At 41.6% G+C, this 24,539-nt stretch overlaps 1 protein-coding gene across 4 annotated transcripts in view; it reads right to left on the reverse strand.

Annotated features, from left to right (window-relative positions):
- Window positions 1–5,195: 5,195 nt before the first annotated feature.
- SCG5 (secretogranin V) overlaps window positions 5,196–24,539 on the reverse strand; it is a 54,432-nt gene continuing 35,088 nt past the window's right edge. The window contains exons 3-6 of one of the 4 annotated variants that reach the window (XM_065871169.1): window positions 19,944–20,093; window positions 16,139–16,248; window positions 9,634–9,687; window positions 5,196–5,774 (exon numbers count right to left, since the gene is read on the reverse strand). In XM_065871169.1, coding sequence (XP_065727241.1) covers window positions 5,679–5,774; window positions 9,634–9,687; window positions 16,139–16,248; window positions 19,944–20,093 — 410 coding nt within the window. In that variant the 3' untranslated portion in view covers window positions 5,196–5,678. Of the gene's footprint in view, window positions 5,775–9,633; window positions 9,688–16,138; window positions 16,252–19,943; window positions 20,094–24,539 lie in introns of all 4 variants that reach the window. The other 3 variants (XM_065871168.1, XM_065871172.1, XM_065871170.1) reach the window with 3 other exon arrangements.

Genomic DNA, 24,539 nt, shown 5'->3' on the forward strand with positions numbered 1-24,539 from the left:
ACCTACAGTCAATTAATCTATGACAAAGGTGGCAAGAATATACAATGGAGAAAAGACAAGTGGTGTTGGAAAAACTGGACAGTCACGTGTAAATTAATGAAGTTAGAACACTCCTTCTCACTATACACAAAAATAAACTCAAAGTGGCTTAAAGATATGACATGATACCATAAAACTTCTAGAAGAGAACTTAGGCAAAACATTCTATGACATAAATCATAGTAATGTTTTCTTAGGTCAGTCTCCCAAGGCAAAAGAAATAAAAGCAAAAATAAATTAATGGGACCTAATCAAACTTAAAAGCTTTTTTACAGCAAAGGAAACCATAAACAAAATGAAAAGACAACCTACAAAATGGGAGAAAATATTTGCAAATGATGTGACCGACAAGGGCTTAATTTCCCAAATATACAAACAGCTCATACAGCTCAATATCAAAAAAACAAACAACCCAATCAAAAAATGGGCAAAAGGCCTAAACAGACATTTCACCAAAGGAGACATACAGATGGCCAACAGGCACATGAAAAAGTGCTCAACATTGCTAATCATATGACAAATGCAAATCAGAACTACAATGAAGTATGGTATCACCTCACACTAGTCAGAAGGGCTATCATCAAAAAATCTACAACCTGGGCTTCCCCGGTGGTGCAGTGGTTGAGAATCTACCTGCCAATGCAGGGGACACGGGTTTGAGCCCTGGTCTGGGAAGATCCCACATGCCGCGGAGCAACTGGGCCCGTGAGCCACAACTACTGAGCCTGCGCGTCTGGAGCCTGTGCTCCTCAACAAGAGAGGCCACAACAGTGGGAGGTCCGTGCACCGCAATGAAGAGTGGCCTGCCCTCGCTGCAACTAGAGAAAGCCCTCGCACAGAAATGATGACCCAACACAGCCAAAAATAAAAATTAATTAATTAATTAAAAAAATCTACAAACAATAAATGCTGGACAGGGTGTGGAGAAAAGGGAACCCTCCTACACTGTTGGTGGGAATGTAAATTTGTACAGCCACTGTGGAGAACAATATGGACATTCTTTAAAAAACTAAAAATAGAGCTATCATGTGATCCAGCAATTCCACTATTGGGCATATATCCGGAGAAAACCATACTTCGAAAGGATATATGCACCCCAGTGTTCATTGCAGAACTACTTATTATACAATAGCCAAGACGTGGAAGCAACGTAAATGTCCATCGACAGACGAATGGATAAAGAAGATGTGGTACACATATACAATGGAATATTATTCAGCCATAAAAAAGAATGCAGTAATGTCATTTGCAGCAACGTGGATGGACCTAGAGATTGTCACACTAAGTGAAGTAAGTCAGACAGAGAAAGACAAATGTCATATGATTTCACTTATATGTGGAAACTAAAAAAAATGATACAAGTGAACTTATTTGCAAAACAGAAACAGACTCACAAACATAGAAAACAAACATGGTTTCCAAGGTGGGAAAATTAGGGCTAATTTTAGGGATAATGAGAGATAATAAAAATTAGGGATAATGAGAGGGATAAATTAGGAGTTTGGGATTAACAGATACACACTATTATATATAAAATAAACCACAAGTTCCTACTGTATAGCCCAGGGAACTATATTCAATACCTTGGAATAACTTATAATGGAAAAGAATCTGAAAAAGAATATATATATGTATAACCAAATCACTTTGCTGTATACCAGAAAGTAACACAACATTGTAATAACTCAACTGTACTTCAATAAAATAAATAATAAAAAATTAAAATCTCATAATATCTCATAACACCTAAATACCACCAAATATCCAGTCATTACTCAAATTTCCCCAGTTGTCTGATCAGTGTCTTTTTCATTTGAGCCAGGATACAATTAAGACTCACACATTGTATTTGGATTGTATGTCTCTTAAGTCTTTCTAAATCGATAATAGTAGTTCCCCATCTATTTTTTTATTCCTGCCATTTATTTGTTGAAAAATGCTGGGTCGCTGGTCCTGTAGAGTCTCCCCGATTCTGGATTTTGGTGATTGCTTCCTAGTGGTGTGTTTAACCTGTTTCTATTAGCAGGGAGTTAAACCCAGTGGTTCAGGTAAGATTGTTTGGGCAAGAGTATTTCATTGACAGCGCTTCCTATTAATCACACCAGGAGGCACATATTATCTGTCTCTTGTTTGATCTGATTGACTAGTGGGTTCAGGTGCTGCTGGCCTGGTTGATCTATTAGCAATGAACTCTTTGGTCTTTCACCTGGTGGTTAGAAGCCATTGACGATTATTGGCCATGACAATTTTCTTTTGAAATCCACATAAGAGAAGTTACCCTCTTCTTTCTTTCTCAAGGGTCCCTCACGACAAACTTTGCTCTTCCTCAGTGATGACCAACGTAGCTCACACTACTGCTCTCAGCAGTGATTTCTAAACTTTTGTGAGATCACAGATCCCTTTAAGAATCTGGAACTTCTAAAGAAAAAAAACCCCACCAGGTATGCATGGGTATGCATAGGCATGCAGAATGCCAGTGTCAGAGGCTCTTGGACCTCAGATTCGCTTGCACTCTACAAGCTTGTGGGCAGCTTTGACCTCATACGTAATCTTACTCCCCTGACCTCCCCCTCTAACTCGAAGACTTTACCTCTCGCATTTAAGTGATCCTGTCTTTTGTTCTCTGACTTTACAATTTTTCTACTTCCTCAAGCCCATTGATCTTCAGCTCCACTCAACTCTATTTCCTGTAGTTGTCACAAAGGGGATGTCATTCATTGTCGCTCGAAATTTTTCCTTTGCCGAGAATCCAGACTCCGCTTCCCTCAGGTAACCAACGCTTTACCTTTCCCTCTTGTTTTCTTTTGTACCTATTGAAGCTTATTTCAAGCCACATCATTTCCGCTAATCTTTTGACCTTTCTCAGATCATTGATCCAACCCGACCCATTACAGAGCCTCATGTCTATAATGGGGCATCTCAGGGTTGCTTTCCCTCATGTTTTAGAATCTTGACTCCTTGGTGTTCTACCATGTGCCAATCTGTGGGGCCCACTCTCACGTCTGCCCTATCTGCCCTTCCTCCCAAGATGCTGACAGTGGCTGGAGAAGGTTACTAAACTATGTTGGCAGGGTCCTTACGAATTCAGACTAAGTTATTAACTGGGCTCTCAGTGCAGTTCATGCACTTTCATTCATCCTCTCCTAATTCCCTCTTTCTTTGCAACTCAAGATGTTGCCCATGGGCTTCCCTGGTGGCGCAGTGGTTGAGAGTCCGCCTGCCGATGCAGGGGACACGGGTTCGTGCCCCGGTCCGGGAAGATCCCACATGCCGCGGAGCGGCTGGGCCCTTGAGCCATGGCCGCTGAGCCTGCGCGTCAGGAGCCTGTACTCCGCAACGGGAGAGGCCACAACAGTGAGAGGCTCGCATACCGCAAAAAAAAAAATGTTGCCCACAGACCAGCATCACCAGCATCACCTATGAACTTATAAGAAATGCAAAATCTAAGGCCCTTCCTGGAACTACTGTGTCAGAGTGTGCATGTTTAACGATATCCCCATGTGGATCCTATTACATTAATGATTGAGGAGCACTGTCCTCTTTGTTCTCCACAATGCTTGTTCTAAATTTTTCTCAGAATACTTAAACTTATCCTTGATTTCCCCTATGGATGACTGCATCAGTCAGGGACCAACCAGGAAAACAGAAAACACCCTAAAGATTTGAAACAGAAATAATTCAATGTAGAAAATGGCTTATACAGGTGATAGAAAGGCCAGGAAGCCAAACAGGAGTTGGTGAAATGACCCAGAGATTAACAATATGACAGAAGCCATGGCCTCCTTAGGCTGCAGGGACCAGTGGAAGAGGTGACATGACTGGGCCCCAGGGGCCAGGCTTACCTGGCAGGAGATGGAGCCTCAGAGAAGATGCAGCTACCAGGAGCAAAAACGAATTACCTTGTTTTCTCCCATTTTCTCACCTACTCCGCCCTCAGGGACCTCACATTAAACCCAGCCAGAAGTCAGCTGAGAAGGCAGCCTGTGAAACAGGGGAGGGCAGAAAAGGCATTGGACGGCGAGCAAGCCTAACCCAGGCACAATGACCTCCCCTTCTCCTGCTTCACTTCTACTTCCTTCCTCATGACCTCAAAGCATGTCTTTAGCCATTTTCCTTCCTTCTGTCCAATCTTGGAGAAAGAGATGTCCTTTGTCCTTTTTCTAAGAGGACTAGAACTGGTATAAAATGTAATTAAAATGCCTACAAAATACAGAATCCATAAAGGAGACCCTCCCAGCTCTATACGTCTCTAGGACATGAGGGAACTCTCTCTTAACATCAGGTGATAATGATGCTTCTGGAATGACACTACGGGTTGTGGAGAAATTGCCTGGTGAAGTCCTCTAGGAGACATGCCTCCTGCCGTAAAACAGGGCCCAATACCTTTCTTGATTTGTATAAGTAATAACAGACTCACATGCTAACTAAATACGGACAAGCTATTTCTATTAGACAAGTCACTGACATTTGGATTTAATATGCAGTTATTAAAATTAAAATCAAGAATGATCTCTCTTCCCTGAGTCCTTTCTCACTGCTGTCTCCCTCTTACAGACAACGAAATTGAGGCCAATGATATCAAAGCCTGAAACCATCATCTCTTTTTACAGTGAGGAGGTATAAAAAGCACGAGAATAATCTCACCAGTGAACCGATTCCTGCCAGCCTTTCACTGATTTTTCTGACTTGGGAGGACTCGGCTGAAAGAAAATTGCCTGGCTCTTCAGAAGCATGCAGGAGAGCACGTCTGCGTCTGCCATTCCAAGCTTTGAAAGCAGCATGGAGCTGACTGACCTACTCAGAGCTCATGCATTGTATGCCTTGCTGCCTGAGGACCTGGCTGGTGTCAGTGTGAGTCCCCAGTGTGCCCCCCGCCAGAGCCCAGCCCTCTGCCTGGCACATGGTAGAAACAATGTTTGCTGAATAAAAACTCAGAGCCAGCAGACCTTAGTCCCCGAATACTGACTGTGCCATTTTCAGCTTTTCGTGGAAGCTGAGTCTCAGTCCCACCATCTGTAAAATGGGAATCATAATACCCCCCGCCATTTACTTCACCGTATTATTGTTAAGATCAGATAAGATCATATTTGTGAGTTTGTTCTAGTAAGCAAAGAGTTTTTATAATGCTCTAAATGAACAAGAAATTCACATACTCATGCTTGCATACACATTTATTAAGATGCAGCCAAGTGAAATGTGTCAGCTCCTCCTGGGTACAATCTTCTTTATTGGTGTGTAATAATGCCCAAGGGCTGGATTAACTACATAATCAAAATCAAATGCCAGCCTTTTACAGACTTGGCCAAAACAGTGCCACCCGAAACACCATTTTAAACTGCAAGAAATCGGAGGACATTTCATTCATTTGCTTTTTATTGTTATTGACACATACATTTTAATTTTAATGCTCATTGCAGCTCCACATTTAAAGGAAAAAAGCTCTTATCCTAATTTAGCAGAAAGCAGAGCTATCAGTGTGAAGGACAATAAGATATCAAAATACAGCTGCTTTTCATCCATACTTGTCTAAATTAGAAACATGCTGCCATTCACAGGGGCTCTGACAACGAGTGCACTTAAGCAACACCAAGGAGGTCTGACAGGTCAGGTCGTGTGGGTTTCCACTCAACATCTTCACTTTACTCTGGGTCCTTATCCTCACCTGAAAAATGAGGGACTGACTTCTTCGCCACAACATTGTCCAGTCTCTGTCCTTGCAGATATGGATTGACACTCTGAAAAAAAAATACATGGTTGGAGTCATACGTGGACATCGGATACAGACATCGCACAGAAGTGAACGAGAATTGTTTCTGGCCTATTGGGTTAACAAGGTAACAGTGGTGCCTACTACCTACCAGATGATTCCTCCGGTGCATTAATCAATACCTCAGTGGCCAGAGAAACACTGACTGACAGATGTGCCTCTGTCTTTCACACAACTATTTCACACAGCTAAGTAACACATACAATTTGGTTCCATCCCCTTTTTTGGCATAAAGATTTGAAGTGAACCAGCTAAGAAACCCTCACTATTAACTTAGATACAAAGCCTCACATGAAACAGAATTATTATCCTATGGCCTTATCTTAGGGGAGAGAGAATGTGAACCGCATTAAATCATTTTACAAGAAGCATGTTCTAAAGACGATGACAGAGCAGGGCCAGATGGGGATTAGTATCTGCAGGGTGGTCACAGATCACCTGTTGCTGTGACTGATTCTTTCAAAGCAGTGTTCTACTTAAAGAGGACGCATCAGGGGCTCTAGCAACCATTTTCACCTTCCCTCAGTCAAATTCAAAACACGAAGAAAAGAAGGAAGTTATACAGAAAGCTCCTTTAGTTTTGACTCAAGACTCCACCATCTGAAATCCTTTTCAGCTGTTGGTATTCTGAATAAGTCAAGGTTTTTCCATTCCTTCTCTAGTCCATATCTATGTTTTGAGGTTTGGATTTGAACTAGTAACTGGAGCTTTACAACACAGTATTTAGCAAGCAGAAAAAATTCAGAAGTTTTGGAAGATATCTGTTTATTGAAGTTGCCTGCCAATAACTGAACAAAAACATAAGAAAGAAGCTGTAGTTACAAATAATCAGCTATCCCATCACACCTCTAGTCCCCATGGATGCATGGAGGCATTTTGCAGGGGGTCTCTCTTGCCCACGGGACATTGTCTGCCATAACTTTCGAAGGGTGAGCAGACATTCTCCAAAAGACAAGGCCTGGAATCTGAGTTTAGTATTTAATGAATGTCCTTCCACGTTCTGACAGGTAAAAGCATGAATGATGAAAGGTCCCACACATTCTGCAAAGATGCATCACCAACAAGCTGAGAATTACAAAGTATGCAATGTCCTCATATATCTGAAAAGTGATATGTCACCAAATAACAGTACTTTGCTGGGAAGCATCTTTAAAATATTTTAAATAACTAAAATACCTTTTTATATCAGGAATTGTCAACTGGAATGGCCTGGCCTATCCCAGGGAATCGTATCAGAATCTCTGGCTAGGTGGAGCGTGTGTGAACTGAAAAAGTGTATTCAGGATTATAAATATTTTGATTGTTTTTTAGTAAAAATATATTTTACTAAAACTTCTAATATATTTTAAAAGGATATGAGATATTCATGTTATCAAATATGGGAATAAAAGGTTGATAAACTCTTTAAATAATAGATCTCAAAAATCAATAAGATACATCTTAAGAGTTAGTTTGCGAAGTCATTTAAAAGGTGAATTGACCTTTTACTCTTGAAGCAACTAGGAATTCAACCAGATTTGAGCAAGTATAGAAATTTGCATAAAACCACCTGAGGCTCTGTTGTAACTCTGGGGAGAATCCCTCCTGGCAAGGGACTGTCATGGCAGCAAGTCCTTTGGCCCAGACCCGGAACATGCCAAATGATAGAGGGCAGGGGAAAGTGAAGTAATGAGGAAGTAACAGGAGCAATCAGTTGGACTTTTTTTTTAATTTAAACTACAATAGTATTTTTAAAAAAATATTTATTTGGCTGCACTGGGTCTTAGTTGCAGCACGCGGGGCTTGAACTTTCTTGATAAATGTCTATGAGTATTGAATCCTACACATAAGAGTAATAATAATGATGATACTTGGTTTTAATTATCCTCTGAAGAACTCAAGGCACTTAGATATTTACCTTCTCCCTTGGATGAGAGACTGGCTAGGTTACACAGAGAACATTATTGCCCCTTCACAACCGGCAGAACCATTGGGATGGGATCCCTGCTTTTAGTGACCTCTGGAAACCACAGCAGACGCTGAGCTCAGTTGGAGAAAGCCTTGATTTTTCACAAAAGCCCATAATTTCTTTATATTGATTCGCACACTTGAGGGAGTCGTTTCAAGTCTTCAGTCGAGGTGGGAACACCACCTGAGGCCTGATGACAGGGGAGGCAAGTTCTGTTTCTCCACCAGACCTGAAAGACCCCTGGTTTACGGCATGAGCGTGGATCTTTGTATCAATAGACGCCCAAGAGTAGGAAGAACTTGATACCTCTGGGTCAAAGTGATCGTTATTTTCATAAACTCTAAGCCTTTCCTATGTGGAGGAAGTTGAAGCCAAAGTAAAATCCTTTATAACATGTATTCTAGCCAGAGTCCTGAGTTTTGGTAGTCGCTGGTCTCATGGAAAAGTGACCTAAATCATGACCCACAGTCATTAACTGAGTCAGGGCAGAAGGAATAGTGAGCGAGGAAGGAGAGGCGATTAAAGCTTCATGCTAAGTTACTCATTTTGGTACGGTCATTGGTCTGATTTGGAAATATCCTTGTTGTGCCATGGGGAGATGCTCAAGCCATCTTACTGGTAAATTATGGGTATTCTGAGCTCTTGGAATAGAATTTCTTGATGTTCTCTCAAGACCACATTATACCTTTTGGATCCTTCCTGCCATCATCTGCCACTAGAAACTGTAATCACCCAAGAAAAACCCCTAATAACATCGTTAACTCTCTGAAGATCTGTTTACAAGCAAAACTTTGCTTCTCAAATAGAAAACTGGCCACGGGTCTTCTGTATTTTGTCAGGGGCTTGGAACTTTCTGTTTCAGGTGACCTGAGGAATTAATGCTGAGTCCAGAAAACCCACACCTCTTAAAGCATTCTCTGCCTGGATTCGGCAAAACTATTCAGAATGGCCACAATTACCACTGTCCAGATTCCCAAATTTTGCCAGGATCCAGGCACTTGCTATTCTAAATAAACAGTCAGTAGCCTTGGGTATACAGTCTGGTTTGTATATTTTAACTAAAACGGTGACTCCCTGGTAGCACTTTGCTATGTAATAAGCAGGACTTTAACTTTTTCCTCCATCTGATCCAAAACAAATGGCAGGTGGTTTTGTCTAGTAAGGCACCAACCACTGACCACTTGTTCAGTCTCAACACCATAAAACGCATTGTAAACCCAAAGCAAATTGACATCAGCTTTACGAGAGGCATCACTGTAGTGGGTAAATGCACAGCACCTTGGGCAGTTCAGAGACGGTTAATAACTAAGCCTGCAGTGAATTCACCAGTCAGCGAACAAATATAATGGATCTAGTGAATTTTTACATCAATCTGGCTAGAGCAAGGGAAAAAAGTATGTAGAAGGAATGAGGTTTGTTCATCTCATTTTCTGCCCCTACATTCCTTCAAAATTACTGCCTGGAGCAGGCAGTTCAACACTTCCTGGCTCCTGTCTAGAGTTTTTATATAATTGATGCAGAGGTGTGAGCAGTTTCCCCCAGTGGCCTACAGACCCTTTGAGGAAAGACATACCCTCCTGTACTCCCCGCGTCCCTACACCCATGGTAGGGATGCAATTAACATTTTGTGAGTGCAATGGAGCAGGTAGAATTGCCACAAAACTTAGCATGCCACTAAAAATTACATGCTAAAGCTTGGGGAAGACATCGCAGAAACCAAGGGCAGACTTTTTAGGCATGGCCCCTGTCACTCGGGACCACTGTTCAGCATATGAAAGGATTCTGCTACTTTCCAACCACTGAGGCTAACGGCCTGTCAACTGCCCCCGCTCAGAAAGCTCCAGGCATCCCCACAGCCCGCCAGCCAGTCAGGCGTTACCCTCCGCTTGCGTCTCTGTCCTCCTTTCATCTTCTCATAAAGGAGCTTCTTGTTCTAGAGTGGGGAGAAAAGGAAACACAAATGCAGAAGCATGGATCACATTTGGTCAACGTCTATTTTACACCTGGTGTGTCCCCCTGGATATTTGCATACACACATTTTGGAAACGAAGCCAGGTGAAAGGAACGTCCTGGCAGAAAGATAGACCACAAGAGAAAAGCCAGTGGTTGTACAGTTTTTAATAAAGTGCTCTGCAATGCCCCGAGGCACACCAGTGTCATCAACAATCACATAAACAAGAAAATACGACATTCTAACACACAAGGGGCACTGGAGACCCATCTCCTCACTTTGAACAGGCTTTGTTTAAAACAAACAATTTTATCTTATTTTACTTTGGTATCTAACTTCCTTTTTATGAGCTGTACACATAAATCGTTCTCTAGAGTAGGGTCTGACTATTAGTAACAATCCTCTGTGTAAGCAAATGAGACACCTGACTTCTGTGACCCTTCCTCTTGTGGCTTGAGTCAGTGCCCCCAGTCAAGGCAATCGGAAAACCATTCAGTCTATAACATTTTTACTAGAGTGAACCTTTTAAAAACTGCCAAAAAACTTCTTGGCAGAAGGAAAGTTGTGTTGGGGCTGGGCGGTGGGGACAGGCTCCGTTACCACAGTTTGTGTAAGTGTTGCCTCACGTTGCCAGATTTCAAACACGTAGTGGACTTAAATGAGCTCTAGGATATCAGACACTGAATAGATTTCCATTCTGTTGGGATTACAAGAGATAGAACACTTAACCCGAGGGAGAACGGGAGAAGGGGAATTGGGGTTCTTAGCTGTTGTTTTATTTGATTTTTTAATCAGAAGGGAGATAATGTATAAAAGAGGTGATTCATCTTACTCTAAATAAAATACCCTGACATTGATTGAAAAAAAAAAAAAAGGAGACGACAGAGTTCTGGTAAGGAACAAGTTTCTACAATCCTAGTATCTCCTGAGTTGTCTGGATATCAAAGTTTTTTTCATGATAGATTTGCAAATGAAAATGACAAATGCCAAGAACGAGCTTCATAGTTTTCACGTTCATTAAAACCTACTCCACCCACAATTTACAATGTGCATCTCTTGCCCAACCTCAACTATGCACGGAGGCTGTGCCAGGGCGTCAAGGAGCCTCCACAGCCCCAAAGGCCGGCCCTGGCCGCAGTCTCCATCTCATGCTCATTTGGAGAACTGATCAGTTTAATCTCAGAAGGGAGAAAAGACGGACTTGCAGATCATTCACTCGAGGAATGAGGATATTGCTGTGAAGCTCATTCCCATTGTCTGTACTTGCCTTTCTGTGGATGAAACAATTCCTGATGCAAGAGAATGTCCTGGGAGTTCGTGCTAAAGCTGGGGAAGGGGGTTGGGAGATAAGGGGCCAGGAAAGAGGCTTCTTCATGTGTAGCACCGGGATCAGCTGCCTGAGCGGGAGGGAGGGCACCGGGGCCCACGAGCTGGTACCATGGGGTGGGACAGACAATCAGCCATAGCAGAGGTCCGCTGTGCCGCCAGCAGGGTTAAAGACAGCAGCATTTTAGTTACTCCCCTTTAGAAGGTCATGGGACAGGTTATACTCATAAGAGCCTTCATTCAAAAAGAAATGCAAAGGTCTGTCAAGTCTTCCTCTCAAAGATGGTCCCTGTGTTTCCCTAAGAGCACAGGTTAGGATTAGCAGGATGTTTTCCAACCCCTGCCTGACAGTGGCCTTGGCATTCCCGATTAGCCCCGCTATCGTATGGATTTAAAGGCAGGGACTGGCAGGTGGTTGAAAGAAGTATACGAAAACGAATGAGAAGAAACCAGCCCCTCTCTTGACACCCATTCCCTGTAGGCGGGGTGGGGAGGGGCGAGCAGTGAGCCTGTTTTCCAGGTGAGTAGCAGGTTTGAGTTCATGGAGAGAGCTTTCCATGGTGCCATCCAGATTTTGGACAACTGCCCAGATCTTGGCTTCAAATTCCATTCCTAAATGGAACCAGAGAGGCTTCTTAGAGAAATGTCTGATTCTAGGGCTAGGGCAGGGAAAGTACAAGGATGAATTAAGTTGGGATACCTAATTGGGCCAGAAAGTAAGGAAGTACTCAAAAAGTGATGAGACATAGTGAAAGGAAAGAAAAGCCAGCCTGCAGAGACTCCCACTGGCTAAATCTAGGACAGTTTGAACAGCAAAATAAATAATAATAGGAAACAATGAATCTATACTGATAATAAATTTTAAAACAAATAAATAAATGGGGGAGCAGGGAAAAAGTCTTGCTTAGAAAAGAATGCCAACCAAGAAATGCCGAAATAGTAGAGTTTTAAAAAAATCACCATTTACAGCTACCATAGTTATCATTGATTCTGGTGAGCGTCATCAATGGATACTAAAATTGTTAGTTGAAAGTTTAATGGGTACAGAATATTTATACAGTCTTGAAGTAAATCCCCATAGATCAACGATTAATTTCGAAGGGAAAGATACTGATTTTACACTGGAGAAACTTGGCAGACACCACGTTGCCCAAGTCACCACCAATTCTGGGACAAACTGGCTTCATGGGCCTCCCGAGGAAAACACTAAGAACACATCAGAAAGGCATAGCTCATGTCTAATGACACGGAAACATGAGAGAAACCCAAACTGAAGAGCAGGTGACTCTTCAGACACACTGAGGGCATGAAAGATAAAGAAAGGCAGAGGGTCCTGTGTCTCATTTCTCCCATGGCTCAGGTTCATGGCTCCGTTCAACTGCATCCGATTAAAGACCTGAGCTGCTGATGAAAAGATGTGGAAAGCACTTGGAAAGGAGAAACGTTTGCTTTCGAGACAACTTTTGCCTAAGTGAGTAACACTCAGCAATGAATGTGTGGAGGGGGAGATGGCTGACATCTATGGTAGCCAGCCTTTGATATGGCCGCTCAATGCCGTGGATACACACGTCGTCTGAAAGACAACCAGTCCTAGATAGGACTCGACAGGACCGCTGTACAGGACACACTATGAGCGATGAGCCAAGAAAAGATACGGAATTTATCCAGTTTTTACAGAACTCTCAGAGTTGAATGGTCTGGTTCAAATCCCAGCTCTGCCAATCATCAGCTCTTTGGTATTGGGCAGGCTATTCAAACTCCCTAAGCCTGCATTTTCTCATCTATAAAATGAGCATGATAGGGAAGGGCAGACTGAATGAAATAATTCATGTAAAGTATTTCGCATAGTGTCTGCCTCACAGTATGGTGCTCAACAAATAGGACTATTGACTATCTTAGTATAAAATACAATGACTATTATCATCGTCTTTGTATTTCCATCACCTAACACAGGGCCTGGAAGGCATATGATGTGCATTTAATAAATGTATCCTGATGTATTAACAAAGAGAGAGGAATGCAGGAAATTAGACAGACACTGATATTTATAATATGTGAATCGCTGCTCAAAACCCAGCTGAGCTCCAGCTAATATCAAAGACAGGGAAACATTACTAGCAAATAAGGAATCAGGGTCTTGTGTGCAGGTCTCTTGTGAAAGATAATTCCTTTGTTAACTTAAAGGGTAGTGGAGCTTAAGACAAGCTTGAGACCATCATTCTTTATAAACACTAAGGAAAGCTTCGGGACCCCAGCTTGCAAAAGCAAGACATACTCAATTCACACCTCCATGCGAAGATCAAGCAAATCATGTTTGACTGCTGGGTGGTAATGAGAAAATAAATGAAGGAAACTTAAGTTTAAACAGACACATAATTACAGATGAGAAAGGTGTGTAAACATTGTTCCTGGTCATTGATCTGTAATAGTCCTAACTTCTAGTCTTTAGCTCTGATGTAGACAAAGAATGGGAGTGACTGAGAGAAAACAAATCAGTATTTAGAGAAGGAAGCAAGAAAAGAATGAGAGATGGTGGCTGGCCTTGCACTGGAGTGCTGGGAGTGAGTGGAACGTGATGAGAGAAATCTTTAAAGGTTTTCAAGAAGAGATGAGGAAAGTTGGCAACAGAGAAGTTTCCATCTCTCCCACTTCCTCAGTTGGGCTCTCTGCCCTCACTCAGACTGTTCTCCATTTCCCCCTTGCATCTTTTCCCTCATTTCAGGCCTATCAGTCACGCGAGGTAGACATGTCACCCTAGAATTCAGTGCTGCCCTTTTTTAGTGTCTTTGACGCCCTCAATTGTTATCATACAATTGACCACGTGAGTCCTCAGTCCTGGGTCTTCCTCTACCCTTCTCTTCCATTTTCCCCCAGTAATTTAACCTGGTATACTCATGCTATAGCTGAATCAGGATCAGGAAGCTGAACAGTGCTAAGTTGGGTTCATTTTATTTTCATGCAATTCATCACAAGATGGCAAGCTCATCGAAGACCACTACCATGTTGATGACTACTGTATATCAAGAACCTAGCACAGTGCCTGGAACAAAGCAGGTTCCATCCTGGCCCTTGCTTCAGTTTGGCAATACTTCTGCTCATCTCTTATGGATTGCTTCCCAGTGCTCTGCTGTCGTCTTCTACTTTTTCCTACCCTGTCTCTGCTTCCTTCTTTCTCTGCTACCTCCCTCTCTTCTTCCTTTCTTTTTTTTTTTTTAATTCCCTCAGAGGAAAAGTTCATACCTTCCATTTCTTATAAACCTGATATAGCTCTTTTTTCCTCCTCATGCTATGTATATGCCAAATACCAATTCTAGTCAGTTCCCTGGCCCCCTTTGAAATGTCTTGGATTCTCATTGTGTTGGTGAGATTCACTTAAATTCTCTATGTTCACAGCCTTCATAAATAGAATTACCTTCTCTATTTTTTTCCTGCCTTTAGTCTCTTCTCTATATACTTCATCATTCTCTATGCCACCCTAATAACTTTTATAGAAGACTTTCATGATTTCAGTCTCCTATTCAAGAACCTATAGATGATTGCCTATGAAATTCAACATATTTAAACACTGCTAGTAGGCTTCAGGACGGCTCTACAAATTCTCCCTAACAGAACTGCTTATGAAAAAGAAGAGAAATAGAATAATGCATAATGGAAGAAGCAAAATTAACTTGTTGCTTTGTTGCTTTAAGACAGGAAACATGTGCATGTTGACAGGAGAGGGAATCAAACTGCTTGGATGATGGAAAAATGAAAGTGGTTATTAATGAGGAAGGACCTCTCTCTCTGAAACAATGTAAAAGGAAGTGAGAGAATTCAGTCCTGAGATCACAGTATTCCTAGTAAAGTAGGCAGCAAGCCGGCTGCCAGTAATGACCTGAGAAGAGACCTATAATTTTAGAGGGGCTTAGGCAATTAGGAGTATCTCCTCATTCCTCATTCACTCACTCCTTCCACAGATGTGATGACCACCTATGTATATGCAAACTAACACTTCTTAGTATTTTTCCACTTTGCTCACATGGCTTCAGCATTTGATTACATCATCCAAGCCACAGGAAGATAGATCTCTCTCCACTCAATTGTGATCTTGTTCAATTCATTGTTCCAGCTTGTTAGGATCTTCTTGAATCCCAACTCTGTCATTCAGTGCTCTCCCTTCCAACTTCGTGTCTTTCTGAAGAATCTGATAAGTTCATGTTCTATAGTTTTTATTACAAACATTTATAAAAATGTGGAGTGCAATAGCGCTAAGACACACAGGATACCATGTGAAATCGCTCTCCCTCTTGACACGGACTCTTTAAGAAACTCCCTTCTGATAATTTTCTCCTGCCTAGGTTGTATCCCTCCACTTCTTCAAACAGGAGATCATGAAAGAGCTCATCAAACACTTTGCTGAAGTCCAAATGCACCATGCTCACTTCATTTCCCTCATCAAGCTGGCAAGTAAATGAATAATGCTGGCAAGTGGAAGAATACAATTAGATTGACAAAACTTGTTTTTTAGCAAACCTACACCAAATGGTCATGATTTCTCTTCTAAGTGCTTATAAACAATCTCCTTAACTGGCAGTTACAGATTCTTGCCTGGTATTGACAGCAAGTTCACTGCTACACATTTTGGAATTTATCTTCTCTTTCCATAGAGCAGGATTACATGTCTGTTTCTCAGCTTCTGGCATGGTCTTCCCTTATTTCTGAAGAGATCATCTCCCTCAGTCTAGAGATAAAACTTGCAAATTTTCTTAGTATCCTTTTTTTTTAAAAACAAAAATATCATATACTTCCTATAAGAGCTGCATGAAACACTGATAAGACTTTAGGACGTGTTGTGACACAGGCTATGGAGTAGACCAGAGTAGAAGCCTCTGGGACTACAGCCGATAAGACTGGTTCAGGTCCCTGACTCTTCAGATGGATTGGTGTATTGAGCCCTAGAGAGTGAGTGTGGTTTGGAATTAAAGTCCCTCTCAACCAGAGATTTCTGGAAAAAATCAGCTTCTAAGCAATTTTCCTTCTCTCTCCCCACCCATGTTGCTCATCTCTGCCATCAGTACCTTTAGAGTACCAGAGTATAAGACCTATTAGCAATTAAGATTGGACTTACCCACTTGCCCAAGCCTGGATAGTCATGTTCTGGATCAAAAAGGTGCTGGTGTAACTGGAATTCTCGACTGAACTCTGCTGTGTCAGGGGTGTTTTCTAGACATCCATCATCTACTGCAAACAACAAAAGGTTTTTGAGGAACAGCCACGACATCTACTGTTATTCTAAGAGTTAATTTATTAAAAACAACTAGGCACCCAAAGGTCAGAATCTATTCACATCAGTCACTCTAAGTCACTTTCCTTCTGGGATTTGCTCATCCCAGACTCCCACTCCTCTCCTACCCATGGCAGAGACTGGTCGGCTGCTCCCCAAACCCACTTCCTATTCCCCGTCGGCACATGGCTAATTTCCCAGCCTTGCTATGCAATCAGGTGGAGTCATATACCTGGGTTTGGGCCAATGGAATGTGGGCAGAAGTGATGTACTCCACCTCCAGGCCTGACCCATAGAAACCTTCTATATGACCCCCTCTCCTTCTCTCCCCAACCCCCCGCCTTCTGTCAGTCTGCTTGCTACATGTTGCTGACCAGGGGAACTGTAGATGTCAAGTGCAAAGATGAAAGATGGCAGTCTGCGTTGCTGAACCATCCACCCCTACCACACCCTCACCCACCTTTGGCAGGACTTCACACAAACAAGAAATAAACTTCTATTGTGTTAAGCCACTATTATTTTTATCTGTCATAACGGCAAGCATTTCCTTCACTGGTATACTTCCATTCCACATGACTCACTCTGTTTTCTCTTGGGTGGGCTCTTTAGAAATGATTCTGGCTTCTTGGCAAAAGTCCATTATATAAGAACAATAATTATTAGACAGTACTTGATGTTGTGTGTTGTAGTGGTAACAGGGTAAGCTTGGAGTCAGAAAGCTAGACCCAAGCTCAGGGTTCAAATCCTAACTCATGAGTGATAGATGGGTTTAGTTTCTTGGGAAAGTTAACTTAGTCTAAGTCCATTTATTCATCTATGAGATGGGAATAATCAAATCCTTACCTTATAGGGTAGCTATGAGGAATAGAGATGATCATATATAGAGCATCTGGCACATAATAGGTTTCCTCCATGTTTTAGTTCCCTTCTCACCATCTTTCTTTAAATGACAGTTCATATTATCAATGCTCTTTGAAATAAAGCATGTCTTCCATTCAAACCCAAGAAAGGTTATCCCTCTTGGCTGCTGCTTTTACCTAAGCCCTATCATTAATAGACACAATACTCTGAAAATAAGCCATTTTTTTTCTGTCTCTAATGTGTTTTAGACAACAGCTTTAAAAAGGGGGGCTGGGGGGCCTTCCCTGGTGGCGCAGTGGTTGAGAGTCCACCTGTCGATGCAGGGGACACGGGTTCGTGCCCCGGTCCGGGAGGATCCCACATGCCACGGAGCGGCTGGGCCCGTGAGCTATGGCCGCTGAGCCTGCATGTCCAGAGCCTGTGCTCCGCAGCGGGAGAGGCCACAACAGTGAGAGGCCCGCGTATCGCAAAAAAAAAAAAAAAAAAAGGGGGGGCGCTGGAGAGGGATGTGAATTTTGTGCAGGACTAGAATGAAAGAGACTTCCTTTCAAAGGGATAGGGAGGCATCAAAGTCAGTACTAAAGGGGGTCTAATACAATCAGTCAGGTAGTCTGGTCTCTTGAGACTGCTCTGACACCTTCCAGCAACTTTAAGCATCCAGTCTCTCAGCCCTTAACAGCATGAAGCTCCTGAGGAAGGCACTAGCATTTGGAACAAATCCCTAGTGTGGCTCTGACGTGGCTCCCCACTTCTCACTGAACTATTTATCTAACTTCATTTAGAGCAATTAACATGGAGGAAAGGGATAGCAAAGCAAGAGAGGTCAGGCAGTCTGCATATGGCAGTGTATGTTAGCTTAATGAAAAGACAGGGAAGGAAATGGCAGGTAATCTCAGACAAGAAAGGTCCTGGGAGCTGGGTCCTATTATCCAACTCTATCAGCCCACCCTGATTGCTCCATCTCGGAACTCCTAAGTACTCCTAATTATTGCTTGATCACATAGATCTATATATTGCTTTTCTTTCAGGATAAGCTAGGACGACACTGAATTTTTTTTTAAGGCACTGACTATGTCTTCATTTTACAGATGAAGAAACTGAGGTCCAGGGAAGTAAACTGATACACTATGATTAGGACAGAAACTCAGATCTCTTGGCTCAACCTCTGGTTCTCTTTCCATTCTCCAACAACAGTTCTCAAAACTTTGGTATGCTCCAGAATCACATGAAAGGCAGGTTAGAAGATGAATTTCTGGGTCCTATCCCCGGAGCTTTTGATTCAATATGTCTGGAGTAGGGCCTGAAAATCTGCATTTCCAGTAAGTTTCAGGTAATGCTGATATTGCTGGGACTATATATTAAGAACCACTGTATCATATGATATGGAATCAATTTAACCAAATCTCCATGGAGCCTGAATTGGCCTTCCTTCCTTCCCATCCAAAGTCCCACAAGCAAGTAAAAGGTGGCTGATTCAGATTTTCCTGTGGTCCTGGGCCAGCATCCCTGCACTAGCTTGGCCACATCCAAATACTCTGGTTGTTCCATCCCAGGATGAAGCCTCTGTCCCCCATGGAAAACAGAGATCTCGCCCTAAATGAAAAGAGGAATATCTTTCAGAGAGAGCCTGCATTGTGTTTTAGCAAAGCTGAGGGGCCAATACTGACCGAATTTTCAGAGCAAGACATCACGACATGGTGGTTGCATGCACAGTCCTGAATCAGGTAGATCCGGGTTTGAGCCTTGACTCAACTACTTGCTACATGGATAACCTTGGTGAAGTTACTTTCTAAGTTTCCTTATATGTAAAGTAGGGATAATAAATACTACCTAGTATTATTATTAGGTTGTGGGGAAAAGACTACTCTGTTGCTGGAAGCGAGTACAAGCCCAAGGAAAGAGATTCATTTCTTACTAGTGGCAAAGCTATTTATAATCAGGATGACATTTAATGAGTCCTTACTCTGTGCTGGGTGCTGTACCAAGTGTTTAACATGGATAATTTCATGTAATTCCCCAATAACCCCCATTTTGCACATAAGGAAACTGAGGTGCAAGTGGTTCACTAACTTGTTCGAGGTCACATATCTTGACCTTGGGTTTGAATTCCAGTAGTCGTCAGTCTAGAGCCACTACTCTGAACCACCAAGGTAAACTGCTCAAAGCCCAGCATAAGTGTAGCACACTCACCATTCATTCTCTTTGGAATTGGGTGGTAGGAAAGTGGGAGCGATACATGAGGAGCAAGGAAAGTTTCAACCTTCTCCCTTAACCAACTTCTTCCCTTCCAGGGCTCCCCCCTCTCATGCCGCCTCCCAGCCCCCAAAGAAATATTTCAGGATAGATGCTCACTGATTACAACATAGTTGAGATATCGATTGTCAAGAGAAGGTAAGGAAAACAAATGAGCATGGATCATCCACATACTAAAAAGTTCCAAAGACACTAAAAGTGTGCAGCGATTGTATCATAGAAGAGGCAAAAAAAGAGAAAATCCGCCTCCCTTTTATTAAAATTGGAGCCAGTGCAGAAAAGAGCATCAACTCCCAAAGAGGGAGAGAGACAGAAGATAAAGCCTTGGCTAGGGGAGTCCTCTGTGGGTGTATCGGAACACCAGAACTCACCAAGGGTTCTAGAATCAACTTCCCTTTCCAACCCACATACAGATACACAGGGGCTCATCGGAATAGAAATACTATTTCTCTGAACGTGTGCAGCCAATGTTAGAATTTTTAATTTCCCCCCAAAGGCTCTACCTTTCATGAGAACCCAAGGGCATGCCCACTACCTGTTTTTCCAACTGGACAGGGATTTGGAGGGTCTGGGTAGCCCTGATCTTCACTGAAGTCCTTGGGAATGTTGTCACCGGTCAACTCTGCCACAATGTTTGGGATGTTGCCAAAGGGACCCAAGTGCTGAAGACCTTCATGAGCTCCACCTGCCAGGGAATCATAAGTAGTTCATTTCAGTGCAATGACATTCATTTCAACTAATATTTATTCGGGCATACCATACAGACAAAGCACTGTGCCCTATGCTGTGGAGAGAAAAAAGGAAATCCAACAGTTCCTACCCTCTAGGGGGTTAAAATTTTAGTTGTGGAAACAGACACATACTGCACATATACCATTTCCACACAGGGCACACTGTATATGTGCTATAATAGACATGTTAAAATATAGCATTGGGAGCAGAGTAAAGGGAGTGTTTCATTTGGCTGATAGGATGGGGAGGGCTTCTTGAATGAGTTGGAGCTTGAGTGGCACTGACACAGATGGGCTGGGGTTTGGAAGCTGGGCATGGAGCTCAGGGAAGAGGATGCAACTGGCATCCAGGTAAAAGAACAGGCTGAATGACAACCAATGACCACAAAAAAGGGAGATGAAGGAAAAGGTCTTTGTCCTCCTGCCATTCTAGATCAACCACTTAAAACTGGGTGCATTTGCTTCAATTTTCTTCTCTGCACATCTTTTTATATCTAAGTGTTTATTGGTTTTCCACTTACTATTAAAGCATGTGGCTGCATGGTCTCTATGCCCTTGATAAATGAATATGTAGTCTCCTATCCAGTGGCTCTACCACAACATTTTAATCATTCCCACTTTGTGGGATGTTTAGTGTTTCCCAATTTACTCTTGGGCATTTAACTTTTTCCATATTTTGGATTCGTTTTCCTCAGGAGAGACTCCCAGAAGTCAAATTACTGGGTCAAAGGCTATAAATATTTTATGGCTCTTTATAGTGTTAAACTGTTTTCCAAAAAGGAGGTATCAATTAATAAAATATCATCAACAAAATCTGAGAATACCATTTTTATAACATCTTAACCAGCATTGGGTTCTACAAAAATAAATTTTTATGTTGTCTTTGCTAATTTAAAATCTTTTAGAAAAATTACTGCTTTATTTTGAATGTCTTTGATTACTAGCTCAAATATTTTTCCATGTGTTTATTTACTAGCTTTAATTTCTTTTCTGTGAGTTGTCTGTTTATGCTCTTGGAATTTTAGTGTTTCTCTTATCAATTTGCATGAACATTTTACATAATAAAGATATCAGGCCTTTGGCCATTACATTTCCTGCAAACACTTCCCCATGTTGTCTGACTGAATTCTGGTTATTAAATTTGTAATATCGATAGTTTGCTAACATAAGTTTTTAATATTTATTCACTCAGATTTGTTATCCTTTGTGATTTCTCCTCACCTTCTAAACTTACAAAACTATTGCCACTTCAAAAGTACTATCAACATTTAGATATTTCTTTCAGTTTTTCTGTTTTTAAAATTAACTCTTTGGTACAGCCACTATGAAAACAGGGTGGAGGTTCCTCAAAAAATGAAAAATAGAACTATCATATGATCCAACAATTCCACTCCTGGGTATTTATCCAAAGAAACTGAAAACACTAATTCAAAAATATATATGCGGCCCAATATTCATTGCAGCTTTATTTACAACAGCCAAGATATGAAAGCAACCTAAGTGTCCATCAACAGATGAATGGATAAAGAAGATATATATATCTTTATATATATATATATATATTTTATATATATATAAAGAATATATCTACCTATCTATATCTATCTATCTATTGAGAGTCAGTGGAATATTACTCAGCCATAAAAAAGAACGAAATCTTGCCACTTTTGACAACATGAATGGACCTGGAGGGTATTAAGCTAAGTGAAATACTGTATGTTTTCACTTATATATGGCATCTAAAAAGCAAAACAAATGAACAAATATAACAAAACAGAAACAGATTTGCAGATACAGAGAACAAACTAGTAGTTGCCAGAAAGGAATGGGGGTGGCAGGGGGTTGGGTGAAATAAATGAAGGGGATTAAGAGGCACAAGCTTGAGGTTATAAAATAAAAAAGCCACAACGATGTAACGGGCAGCATAGGGAATATACTCAATGATATTATAATAAATTTGTACATTGCATAACCTATAAAAATATTGAATCACTGGGACTCCCCTGGTGGTCCAGTGGTAAAGGATCTCCCTTCCAATGCAGGGGATGCGGTTTCGATCCCTGGTCGGGGAACTAAGATCCCATATGCCGCAGGGCAACTAAGCCCATGTGCAAACAACAGAGCCCATGTGTTCTGGAGCCCATGCCACAACTAGAGAGAAACTCAAGCAGACTGCATGCTGTAATGAAAAAGATCATACATGCCTCAACAAAATTTCCGTGTGCTGCAACTAAGACCCAACGCAGCCAAAAAAAAAAGGAAAATAAATATTTTTAAAAAACATCGAATCACTATGCTGTGCACCTGGAACTAATATAATATTGCAAGTCAACTATACTTCAAAAAAAAGAAAAGAAAGAATTAACTCTGTAATCTATACGCTATGTGTTTTAGTGCCTGTAAAATAATTAACCATTTTCGCATTTGTTAAGTGATTCTGTTCTTCCCCACATATTTCATTCCTTCAGCAAATATTTAGGTGCCCCATAGATACCAAAACCTGCTCTGAATATCAAGGCACAGCAGTGAAGAAGAGCAACTTATGTTGTGTAACTTGCTTTACTTAAATATAATGCATATCAACTTCCGGACTCTCCTCTTGTAGCCTTAATATCCTATAAGGTTCAGGAACCCTTACTTTTCCAACCCTAGAGCAGCCATTTCAGGAATGAATTCCTATTTATTAACCTTATTGTGACACAGCTCCCTTGATGCACAATCACCCTGTACCTAGACCTATACACAAAGGGCCAAATCAAAAGGTTCTTGTTTGATGTGCATGAAATCAGAACAAAATCAGGCTAAGGTAACCATACTTCCACCGTCATGAGAAGAATGGTCTTGCCAACAGTTTATATTACCTAAGTCTAGCTGGGTGAGGCCCTATTTTCCCCTGGATGAGCTGAGCCAAGGTGTGCCCTCTGACACTTGCTTTATATTTTTCTCTTTTTTGGTTGAACTAGCTCCCCTTTGGATCAACACAATTTTTCTTTGGAAATATTAATATATTCAGTAGGATCATGGCTAGCTCTTAGGGTCCTGGGAATCATATTGTCTCTTTGAAGGGACATTGTATCTTTTTGTCTTAATTTATTATGTTGAACATTTATTCTTTTTTGTTTGTTTCTTTGTTTTTTTGACCTCACAGCGTGGCACGTGGGATCTTAGCTCCCCAACCAGGGATCGAACCTGCATCCCCTGCAGTGGAAGTGCGGAGTCTTAACCACTGGATCACCGGGGAAGTCCAGATTAACATTTATTCTTAAAAGGATAATTGTACCTCCTTTAATTCCAAATTCCTCTATCTTCCAAATATAGACACTGTAAAGTAACCGGGTTGTTTTGTTTACATTTATACAATATTTCACTGCTTTGTGAGCAAGCCTGCAAAATGTCTACATTTAAAGAAAAAGATATTATTTTTATAAATTTTCCTTGTGAGTATTTAAGATGTATTTTTATATAATCCATAAACATCTAAATACAGCCAAGGGCTTCCCTGGTGGCGCAGTAGTTAAGAATCTGCCTGCCAATGCAGGGTACATGGGTTCAAGCCCTGGTCTGGGAAGATCCCACATGCCGCGGAGCAACTAAATCCGTGCACCACAACTACTGAGCCTGCGAGCCACAACTACTGAAGCCCACGCACCTAGAGCCTGTGCTCTGCAAGAGAGAAGCCACCACAATGAGAAGCCTGCGCACCGCAACAAAGAGTAGCCCTCACTAGCTGCAACTACAGAAAGCCTGTGCACAGCAACGAAGACCCAACACAGCCAAAAATAAATATATAAAGTAAATATGTTAAAAAATATATAGCCAATTATTCAACATTCTTAATCATATTCTTTTATGTCCTTATTCATATTTTACCTCTTTATCATAATCTGATGGCTACGTGTTAAAATCTATTACTACCAATAAGTGTCTGTCAGTATCTTTTATTTCTCACCGTTTTTACTTTAGCATTTTGATGCTATGCTAATTGGCATGTCCAAGAGTATAAATTCTTCATTTTAATTGTTATTAATGGGCAAAGTAAAAAATTAATGGACAAATCACATCTTATTTTTAAACATCTTTATTGGAGTATAATTGGTATACAATGGTGTGTTAGTTCCTGCTTTATAACAAAGTGAATCAGCTATACATATACATACATCCTCCCTCTTGGGTCTCCCTCCCACCCTCCCTATCCCACCCCTCTAGGTGGTCACAAAGCACCGAGCTGATCTCCCTGTGCTATGTGGCTGCTTTCCACTAGCTATCTATTTTACATTTGGTAGTGTATATATGTCCATGCCACTCTCTCACTTCATCCCAGCTTACCCTCCCCCCTCCCTGTGTCCTCGAGTCCATTCTCTGCATCCGTGTCTTTATTCCTGTCCTGCCCCTAGGTTCTT

Source organism: Phocoena phocoena, chromosome 2, assembly GCF_963924675.1.
Source record: "Phocoena phocoena chromosome 2, mPhoPho1.1, whole genome shotgun sequence".
Lineage (NCBI taxonomy): Eukaryota > Metazoa > Chordata > Mammalia > Artiodactyla > Phocoenidae > Phocoena > Phocoena phocoena.